Source organism: Schistosoma mansoni, chromosome 3 (genome assembly GCF_000237925.1).
Source record: "Schistosoma mansoni strain Puerto Rico chromosome 3, complete genome".
Classification (NCBI taxonomy): Eukaryota; Metazoa; Platyhelminthes; class Trematoda; order Strigeidida; family Schistosomatidae; genus Schistosoma; species Schistosoma mansoni.
The window spans coordinates 19,888,962-19,900,295 of NC_031497.1; the positions used below are offsets into that span (position 1 = coordinate 19,888,962).

General features: G+C 34.3%; 1 protein-coding gene across 1 annotated transcript in view; it reads left to right on the forward strand.

The window, feature by feature from the left end:
- The window catches only part of Smp_138500 (centaurin/arf-related), a gene marked incomplete at its 5' end in the record, with an annotated part of 45,249 nt that overhangs the window by 13,961 nt on the left and 19,954 nt on the right, over positions 1–11,334 (forward strand). Inside the window, one exon of the mRNA XM_018799569.1 lies at positions 3,268–4,155. Coding sequence (XP_018651345.1) covers positions 3,268–4,155 — 888 coding nt within the window. The remainder of the gene's footprint in view (positions 1–3,267; positions 4,156–11,334) is intronic.

The window sequence follows — 11,334 nt, forward strand, 5'->3', positions numbered from 1 at the left end:
ATAAATCATTCGATTTGTGTGAAGACTGGAATACTGCCCGCATGTCCAAACCGAAGCACGGGGTTTTCTTTGGGGGACACACCCTGAGTCTTTGACCTAAAGGTCTAATCCACAAGGCAGTGGAGCAACGCTAGGAGATACAGTCTCACGGTAGCCGGTGACCAACAGTTGGTTTATATGTCATTTGTTCCTTTAGGATCCTGGAGCCTATGTGCACCAGCGGTTTGGAATCAGTGTTTTTCAACTCCCCTAGGTGAACCCACCGTGTCCACCAACGGGGTTAAAGCGATAGACATTCACTTTTCGTCCTCTCAATTTCGTAAACAACACCCTCTCTGCGAGAAGTCAGTGAGTAGGACTTCCTTGTCATTGGCTGTGTAGGCGTGGCCATGTAAGAGTCTTTCTAGAGGGAGAGCTGTCTCTCCCCACTCTCGGCCGTACCAGGGCATTTTGGGGTTATTAGAAAGAGCATAGATAGAGTTATTGTTCTTTTGATAAATTAGTTTTCATGGTGCTAATAAATTATTTCATGATATTTGTCGATTTGTTTAATTGTAACTTAAGGCTTTCTTTGTTTTCATTAGTCAATATTCTATATTTTCGGCGTTTTGTTTAAACACTTTAATTAGCATACAATTAACGATATAAATTAGTCGTTTAATTTTTTAAAAGAAATCTCACAAAAACAAACGTCTAATGAGACTTCAGTTGTGATTATTTTCACATTTATGACCAATCACATGAATTACGAACCGAAATAAATAGTACTTGTAATCACTTATTGTGGTCTAAGTGACGATAGTTAGAGAAAGCGGATATTTTTTTGTTTTGTTTGTCCAATGAAAAAGAATAGCAGTAATAAAATTAATATAATTATTGTTAGTGAGATGTAAGTTTTTAGATTCCATCCAAGTTAAATCTATGCCAACAGAAACAACTAATCAATTGAAGTTGTGTATATTTACAATTTGGAGAATAGACAAAACTATAAGAACAATGCCTAAATGTTTACTGCTACATTTCATAATTAAAAGTTTAACTATACGGACTAGTCAATCATCAAGAAAGCATATATCGAACTGAGATGGTAACTTTCATTTGGTTAATGATTAATTTCAGTGAAGAATTGAATTGAATCCCATATACATTGCACAAGTGAGTAGTTGTCTGAACTCAGTAGCTAAGTGGATAGCACGATGCCATTTAAAGTAAACGGTGCTGGGTTGGAGTTCCGGAGTGAAAATCAACTCTGGGATTCAGGTACTTCCATCTGACAAGTTCCAAACAGAACGAAACGGGAGTCCTGGGTTTCACTGTTAGCCATATTTTATTTGTTCTGTATCAACTTGTATCATAATGGCTATGTCTAGGTAGTCCGCAGAGGATGACCGTATACCAACCAAGACTGATCAAATTTTAGTCAAAAATAACAACGGGATAATCTGAACTATTTCAAATTGGATAATATAAAATAGTTATAAAACCGAATTTTCAAGGAATTCATTCATTGACGACTGTGTAAACGTATGGGGTATATGGGAAGTTATATGACAAACTAAAGAAATATGAGATAAGGTGGTAACATATTGATTATAATTTGAATTAGCGAAAGAAATCAATTAAAAAAGAGAAATGTTTCTTTATCCCTTCAAAGTTGATAATCAAATAAACAATTCTTTTTGTAAAAAAAGTCACTGCATCTATTCTAATAAAGATGTGAGAATAATCCACAGTACAAGTGTTTGAATTTTGATGATTAATTTCTTCTGAAATAAGAATAAACATTACAAGAGTGTATATTTTAAATGTGAAAATCTTTTTGGTTCATCTAGAAATCTACTTACAACTATACCAACAATTTCTAAGGAAAGATGCGTTTAAATCTAATGGATAATTTCTTTTAATCAACTATCAAGCTATTTGAAAAAAAACATGTATTAATCGTCAGAAGGGGTTTGGTGGAGATTTTAGTAGTTTTATAGAGTTGAGATCATGAGTCAATTGAAGCTAGACCACCATCACAAACCTGGAAGCGCTGGACGGCCGTTTTGTCCTATTATGGGACTCCTCAGCAATGCGCATCCACGATCCCGCACTCGCGTGATTCGAAGCCAGGATCTACCAGTTTCGCACCAGAGCACTTAACCGATGGACCACTGAGCCGGTATCCAACGGTGTTAATGTCTAACTTCAACCGATCTACGAAATTGAGCAACCATTCACCAATGTCATCAGTGAGTTGATATCTTTCAACAGACCTGGTTGAACTCCACTGGTTACTGCTTCTCACTAATAATAGTGTTTAAACAACATATACTTTATAATACACTCGATTTTACATTGAAAATTTGTTTGTTCATATCTTTTTTTTTTAAAATTAACTAAAAACAGTAGAGATTCTCAGTCTTTTTCATCGCTTACTAATGTTTATCTTATTACTTCAATTTAACCAAGTTGATTTAGTGTGATATTACTTCTGAAAAACATGTGTTTGATTGAGATCTAGTCAAATTAAAAAAAAACTTTCATTAAATTTTCTTTTCAGTGTTTCAATCAATGCTTTTATTCCTCTATAGACGTTCCATATTCATATGTAAAATGGATTTAATTTCACTTCTTCGGTTTTCTCCGACAAACAATTTTTTTTTAAATTGATGGCCATAATGTTTGAAGCGAACGGTACTGGGTTCGAGTCTCGAGGTTAACATCAGATCTAGGATGCAGATACACCCATTTGACGAGTTTCAAACAGGACGAAACGCGAGTCCTGGATTCCATTGCTAGCCACTATCCATCTTTGCTTATAAGCTTTGTGTATATTTAAAAAAAATCAAATGACTTTCCTTATATTAATTGTAAGTTAATAAATTCCATCTTCTGTCATGAAAAGGAAACCATTTTCGACAGATAGTTTGGATTAGTTGTTTTTCTTTTCATTCCTATTCATTTTATGGTGACACAGTTCGATTAAATTTTGTAATTTCCTCATGAGAAAGTACGTCAGGTTCAATTCGTTATGCGAACTCTCAGGAAAAATTTTATTTTAAATTATAGCTAGAAGTGGAGTGGGTTTAAAACATTAATTTAAATTCTGTAAGCAGTATTTACATTGAAATGAAAGCGTTGTTCATATAGAAATGAAGTTAGAAGATCGAACAGACTGCTCAACAACCATTTCTTTTGTAATTGTTTTTTATAAATTTTAAAGTACACAGTAAAACACCTGGTTTAGTTTTAATGTGAATTGTGCTTTTTCTTTGATTACAGGACTTATGTATTGATGTATATGATGAAGCAGATCGTCGTTTAACAAATTCATTTCTTGAAAATTTGGATACATTTAATAATCCGAAACATTTAAACAACTATTCAATATTCAATGGTTCTAATGCTAGCAACAATGACAACAACAACACCAGCACAAAGAATGAACTGCATGCTAGTATAGTTAAAGAGACGAGACCTACTATACAATCTGGCCCTAATCCATCTTTACATAAGACAACAACACTACGTCAAACATCTGCAATTACTAACTTAACTCTATTTTTTCTACCTCCAAATACAACTTATTCATCAGTACGTAATCAAGCACGTCAAAAATTAGGTCGATTATCTACCATTGAATTTCATACTTTAACATTAGATGTTCTCACTGAAGCGTCGATACGTTTATTGCCATTATTTTTACCACTGACTAAAGTAATAAATCCGACTACTACAGCTGTTACTGCTCCAGCTACAACGACTGTTGAAGTGTCTTCCAAAAAATCACGAAAAGCACAACATTCATATACAGACTATTTTAATACAGATAAACGACAACAATTGAATGAATTTATTATTTCACGTCGTAATGGTCCTTTACCATCGTTACCATCACCTAAAACAAAAGATAATCATATAGATGATGTTGAACGTTTACATAGTACTAATAATAGTGATGGTAGTAGTAGTCCGTGTGGTAATTTAGATAAACAATTAATTAATGAATGTAATGATATTCTACAAGAAACATTGATTTCGGAGAATTTGCCAGATCATGAACATTTACGATTAGAATTGTCATCATCACCACCACCACCGGTGAATGTTAAAAGTGAAATCTTATTGAAGAAATTCGGTCGTTCTCGTGATGACCCTGTATATGATCAGGTAAGTGGTAATTGTAGAGAAAAGTCTTGTCATCTTGTTTAATTGCAGCTTCCTATTTCTATTTGTTAGTTTAAACCCATGCCCAAATAGAGGTGCAATCCAATCAGTTAATCATAAACACCATAATGACATGAAACAAATATACATTCACTCAAATCGCTACACTTTATAACAGCATAGTAAGAGGAAAATATTTAAGAGATAAAAATTAAAATAATCATGGTTTCTAGTAGTCAGGATGTGTAGGCGGTTGTTACTTCCGAGTCACTTAAAAAGTGAAAGGATACCTCTTCGTGATGTAACTGGATTCGAGGTAGTCTTAGTGACTTGGAAGCGTGAACGCAAGGCCTAAGCGACAATTGCTTGAGGCCAGTTGTATACATCTTTTTTGCGAGTTGTTGTCCTTGTTATGCTGTTGCTGTTTCTAGGGCTAATGCTTTCTAGTTACTTTTGTAAAAAGGCAGCATAGCTATAGAATCTGGTTGTCTGTGAAAACAACTTACTGTCGCCACACCCAAGCACAACTACCAGTACGACTTCGCGCGCCAGACAGGAGGTCTTGGGTTCGAGTCTCGCTCATGGGATCGTGGATGCACACTGCTGAAGAGTCCCATACTAGAAGGAAACGGCTGTCCAGTACTTTCAGGTTTTTAATGTTCGTCAAACATTGATCAGTTTATTATCTCAATTAAAACTCAACAATCTTCACAATCCTATACTGATCACATTGTGTTGAACATCTAACTTGAAAATAGTTAATATGTTAAATTATATGTTTAAATGATCAACAGATACAGAACATTATGTTGCCGTTAAGGCGAATGAATGCTATAAATAATGATGAACGAATTACCAATGACTCGTTTTCACATAATCTATACTCATTCATTCATTCACTCACACACTAATTAACTAATCAGATGAATCGTTACACTTCACAAAAGTACAGTAAAAGAAAAAATATATTAGTTAAATATCAAAGAAATCATGATAATTGTAATATCAGGGTTGGTAAAATGCCCCGGTACGGCCGATAGTGGGGAGGCTCTGGTCATTCTTTCGAAATACTTATGGACAAGCATATACAGCCACTGTCAGGGAAGTCCTACTCACTACCTTCTCGTGGTGGGGGTGCTGTTTATGAAGTTGAGAGAACGAAAAGCGAATGTCCGACGCTTGAATTGGGTTTGTGGGTATAGACGATTCATCTAGGGGAGTTGAACATAGTGCACATGGGTTCCAGGATCCTAAGGGAACATATGGCATATGAACCTATTATAAGTCACTGGCTATCATATGACTACACCTTTTAACGTCGCTCCACTGCCTTATGGATTAGACTTCTAGGTCAAAGGTTCTGGGAGTGGCCTCCTAAGAAAACCACCTGCTTCGGTGTGGGGACCCACGGAGTATCTCAGCCTACACACAAAATAAATTATTTTTGTGGTGCATATATATTTTCTTGCCTTTTCGTACAAATGTTTTTGTGTTTAAATACATGAAGAAATAAAATGAATAAATATAAAGACTATAGTTTGAAAAAAACGAATAAATTTACGAAACGGAACGTATGTGATGATATTGAAAATTGGTGTTTAGATGAAAATAAGGAATGAATATATTTTACACCATTACGATTTATCTTAATGTATGCCACTTAAGATATTCATCGATTGATCATGATTATCTCTCGGAAATTTTGCATCACTCGAAACAGTTCAATACAGCAATGAATGACTTTATGGGGTTGATGTTCATCGCTTTGATATTTTAAGATATGGAGAATATTTGTAGCTCAGGATGAGGATGTTGAAGTTGTTGTGGTCTTTGAGCTGAACGGATTGGTTGTGAACTTTTCATTTTTCTTGTGTCTGAAAATTGAATTTTTCAACTATTAAGCTCTGGGATTATACAAACACAGCCTATTACATTAGTGGGTGCATCAGATTTACATACATATGCATACAACTGTTATCTTAACACGACTTTCTCAACTTTTCACACCAAATGCCTCATAATTACTACAACAAATCTCGTTTTCTACTTTGTTAACATTATTGGTCAGTTCGTTAACCGGAAAACCATATATTTATATTCGATAATTTAATGTTTGATTGTATTTCCTTGAACGATCTTGAACCAGGTTATCGGACGAAACATTGGATTTACTTAAAAGCTCATTCACCCAGACTCTTATAAATACAGTTTTCATCCTTAACGGATCATTAAGATTTTAACAATAAAGATATAGTTGAAATCATGAGTCAATTGAAGCTAGCCCACCATGAAAAACCTGGAAGCACTGGACGGCCGTCTCGTCCTATTATGGGACTCCTCAGCAATGCGCATCCACGAACCCAGGACCTACCAGTCTCGCGCCAGAGCACTTAACCGATAGACCACTGAGCCGGTATCCAACGGTGTTAATGTCTAACTTCAACCAATCCACGATGTTTTCAATTATGAAAACACTGAAATATTCACAAAAACCCCTTGTGATCAATAAAAATATAGCAGAAATAATATCGTGAAGATAATTTAATCATTTTTATCATCGTGAAACCCTAGATTCGTTGGCTTGAACATACTTAGATATTAATGAATAATTACCTATTCTGGTGTTGGTTGAAGGAAGTGGCGAAGCCATTAGTTTACGAAATGGTGCTATGATATGGATGAAAATGGTGTAGTACTGGTTTCTGTCGGTCCATCACAATTACCTACTTGATACAGTTTTCTTTACAGGAAGGGAATTTGCATTTATCATCAAAAACTAGATAAATTGAGGTCAACTTAGCGCGTATCGTTTGATTGTACTTCCTTTCATTTATAATGTTATCGCCTTATTTGTGTAGCACGTAGATTATAGGTGCACTACTGTATAAGATTTTATATATATTAAATAAACTAGGCGTTATGGTGAAATATTGACTTAAACATTTTAAATTAATAATTTCTCGTCTGTATTTAGATAAATTAGTTTTTATACAATATTAATTAACTGGTGTTAAACTTTCAACTGCTAAGTCTAAGATTTCACTTGAGGCAACCGGGTAGTATCATTAACCTACACATTTTGAGTATTGCTCATACTCAAGTACCTGTTTAGTGAGTTTGATTATATGATATGCATTCGTTAGAAGTTTCGGATGAATAAGTCAAATGAATAATTTAGTTTGTTCAATCCCTTTCTAAAATAGAAAGGCAGATGTCATCGATATAGAGATTGGTACAGATATGTATTGTCTAAAGTTGCTACATTGGATTAGGGTAATGAGATAAAAATAAAAAAAATGTAGAAATAATGTAGTAGCAATGATATAAAGAAAGATCCGACTTCGGAATAGAGTTTGAAATGTATGTATGACGAGAAACTGGAACTAACGATCGATAGGGGAAATGAAGAAGGAATGGATGTGGGTCATTGTGAACGGTTGTGAGCTATGACATCTAAATTCCCTAACGACTGATTACAGTTTTCTCGTGGCCCCCAACTAGGTAGTCTACATCTGTCACAATGGCTCAGCCCAATAGTCAATGCTTGATGAACTGATACCACATTTTAGTTATCCCTAATTTTTTTCGAATCTAGTTCTTCATTAACAACCATTGCTCGTGGACGTAGGCGGTAGTTAAGCCTACTTAACATATTTCTTAACCATCTCAGTTGATGAAGATACAATAAGTATTTACCACACATGAATAACACTTAAGATAAATTTGTTTTACTTTCAATGACAAAAAATCATTAATAATTTACGCATAGCTTTGTACAATTGTTTTAAAATGATTCATGTGAAATTAACAATTAACCATATCGATCTCTTGGGACCCCACATATTAATGCTACCATTGTTATTATTATCATCATCAATACAGATAAATTTTTTTTAGCGGTATTTGTAATTAGACTATTAGTGCAATTGAAGTCAATGTGCTATTCACAGTTATAATGCATGAGTGAAAAAATAATAAGATTTATTTAACTTTTAATCTTATAGTTGAATTCGCGAGTCAATTGAAGCTAGACCACCATGGAAAACATGAAAGCACTGTACGGCCGTTTTGTCCGATTGTGGGACTGCTCAGCAGTGGGTGATTTCATTTGTAAAATATTCCTAAAATATTATGTATATAAAAAATTATTATGAACTCTACAAAATTAAGATTTTAAATGAATGTCGGCCCAGTGGTTAAGCGCTCGCGCGCGAGACCAATAGGTCCTGGGTTCGAATCTCGCCGGGTAGGATCGTGGATGCGCACTGCTGAGGAGTCCCACAGTAAAACGAAACGGCCGTCCAGTGCTTCCAGGTTTTCGATGGTGGTCTAGCTTCAATTGATTCATGAATTCAACCATGAAATTACTAAAATCTCCAGAAAAACCCCTTCTGATAATAATCTTTAATTGTTGAACGAACTGCTTTGATAATTACATGAATATGCATAAATCTTTTGCAGTAGATAGTTCACTTTGTTTTATTTCTTGGAAATAAGCCCATATGAAACATTTAATTTATTTACACTATTCGTTTGAATCTTCATGTTAATGTTATGGGCTACAATTAAGTAATCTCTTTTGATATATAGTTTATCCTGCGCGGATAGCCTCGATAATGACATTGAGTCGCAAGCATTTTGAGCATCGTTCAATGGTGGCTATCAGTGAAATCTAGGATGGGGGCCTGGTCCTGTTAGGTATTCATCAGCTTCATGTACTTGCACCCCATTGTGGATGTTCATACCAAGTATTGAACTCAGTTTCTCCGGCTTCAAACACGCAACCTCACGCATTGCTAACTTTAATGTTGGGGATCCTAGATCCCCAGAAATCACTTGGTGAACGTCTTATTTGTGTAATTTTATTTTGAAAATTTGAATCTCTCGCGTTCGCTTCAAAGACGTCCATTTTTGCCTTCAGCTTATATTCCCCACTTGAAATGACCCTAAATGTCATTGATTCGTTCGCTCTTTTAATATACTATTTTGTGGCGTTCCCAAAGGACATTTTTATGTTGTGTGTGTATACGCTTGCATTGTGTGGTTGTCGTTGCTCGTGCTACTGGCTGCTTGTGGAATGTACATTTCCCTCATCTGGACCAGGTCTTCTCCCTCTAGTTAGCGGGGTTGAGACGCATCGGTATAGTTAAGCTTGTCTTGTCGTTGTGTCGCTGTTTCCTTCGTTCCATTCACCGACTACGTGGTCTCGTAATCTCTCTTCAAACATAGCACTTAATTATCAAATGTTATTAGTTATTATTAAAAATAAATTGTGTATAGAATGTTGCGTATTTTGTCTAGTCAAATTGTGAATATGACTGAAAACAAAATTTAACCACTGCTAATAACAATAATAATAGTAATTGTAACAATACTGAATCATGAATACACACTACTAAGGTGTCTTATACATTATTATTAATGTACAATGTAACAATGCCATTCAGTTTACTGAAATGATTTATGTTCCTCGTTCCAAATAGAAATAATTTGTAAAAAATGAGCATAAACTTTGAGTGTACACAAATAATTCACACATACAAAACTCCCTAATGTAAGTTAACTTTGTTTGTGTTTTCATACTTTAAGAGAGTTTAGGGTAAAACATAAACCTCTGATATTTACTTAGTATTGTTAGTTTAGATCTTCCCATTGATGTTTTTAGGACTGCAACTGGTCAGTCTCTAATTGGCATATGTGCATACTGTGCGTATTGCCTCGATATAGTCTAAATTCACAAGCATGGTAAGCAAAGATGGATAGTGGCTATAAACCTCTGATAGACTAGAATAAAATTTCTGAAGTATATATATATATCATTTATAACAGAAACAATGATATTGTAAATGATATTAATGAGTCATAACACTCACCTAAAATAATAGTAGTACAAGGTTAGGTGAGGTAGTAAGTAAAGAATGTCATATATTAGATACAAATTGTTCTTACTGAATATAAATATTCCATCCTAATTGTTTTTTGTAAATGTTATCAGTTAAAACTTGCGAAATAGTGCTCTAACGAGGTTGTCTTCTCAGGATGTATATATAGCAAAAAAGATTGATGAATTGCAGTCCAAAGTATCAAAAAACGATAGTTTACAAATATCTAATATCTTCGTACCCGTTGAACAAGTTAGAGATTATCTGGACTCACTAGCTCAATAATTAGTGCGTTGGGTGTTTAAAGCAATGTTTACTAGATTCAAATCTTAGTGTAAGAATATTTACTCGAATATCAGTGCATACATTCGACGAGTCCCAAATAAGAAGAAACACCCATCGTGAATTATACTGCTTGCTATGCGCCAAATACACTAAAACTTGTAACACAACGCTATTATCGAGGTAATCCGCTGATAATTTACCTATGATGCTTAAAACTAATCCTTTGCATTCTTAAATATCAACAACAAGGAATTATAGAGGCTTACTGATGTATCAGTTAGTTTTAATGGTTATTAAAGATTAACTTCACAACTCAAGTAATTATTATTCACAGAATAGTGGTGTGATTGCTAGTCGGAAATGTTAGTAGTCAGTTGATTGGGTACTTATCTAATCAGAGGTTCGTTTCAATTGTTAGAATCTGAATGTTACAGAAGCTTGGTCCTAATGAGTATCAGAGGCATAAAAACCATATCCTGCCTAAACATCCACAATAAGTTAATTTCGATGAAACTGCTAACATTTTAAATAAAATGTTTTGTGAACAGATGTCCTTATTTCGTATCAGGTATAACTGTCTACAGCTGACCAAAGAAGCTGATGAAGACTACACTACGTACTCCGGAAGAGAAAATTTACAAGAGGAACGATTTAAATTAAATGTATTAACCAGTGATCAATTTAAATGCTTATTATTTATTTCTAGGCTGATAGTTATTATTCAAATGTGTGAGATAAACTATAAAGTTTGTTATTTGTTATATTTGTATTCATACAAATGGTATTGGATATTGTATCTTGAAATATGTTGTCTTGGAATATATTTTTTCAGTGGAAAAGAATTTCAATTATTTTCCCGGTTGAATTTTATTGGAAATAATCTATAGTATGAAGGAAATAGACAAGGGTCATCTGTTCTTTGTTCCATTATGGTATTTTGTTAAGGCTGAGACATGACATGTTATGCTCTCTCTCCCTTTCTCCCTATATATATATATATATATATATATATATA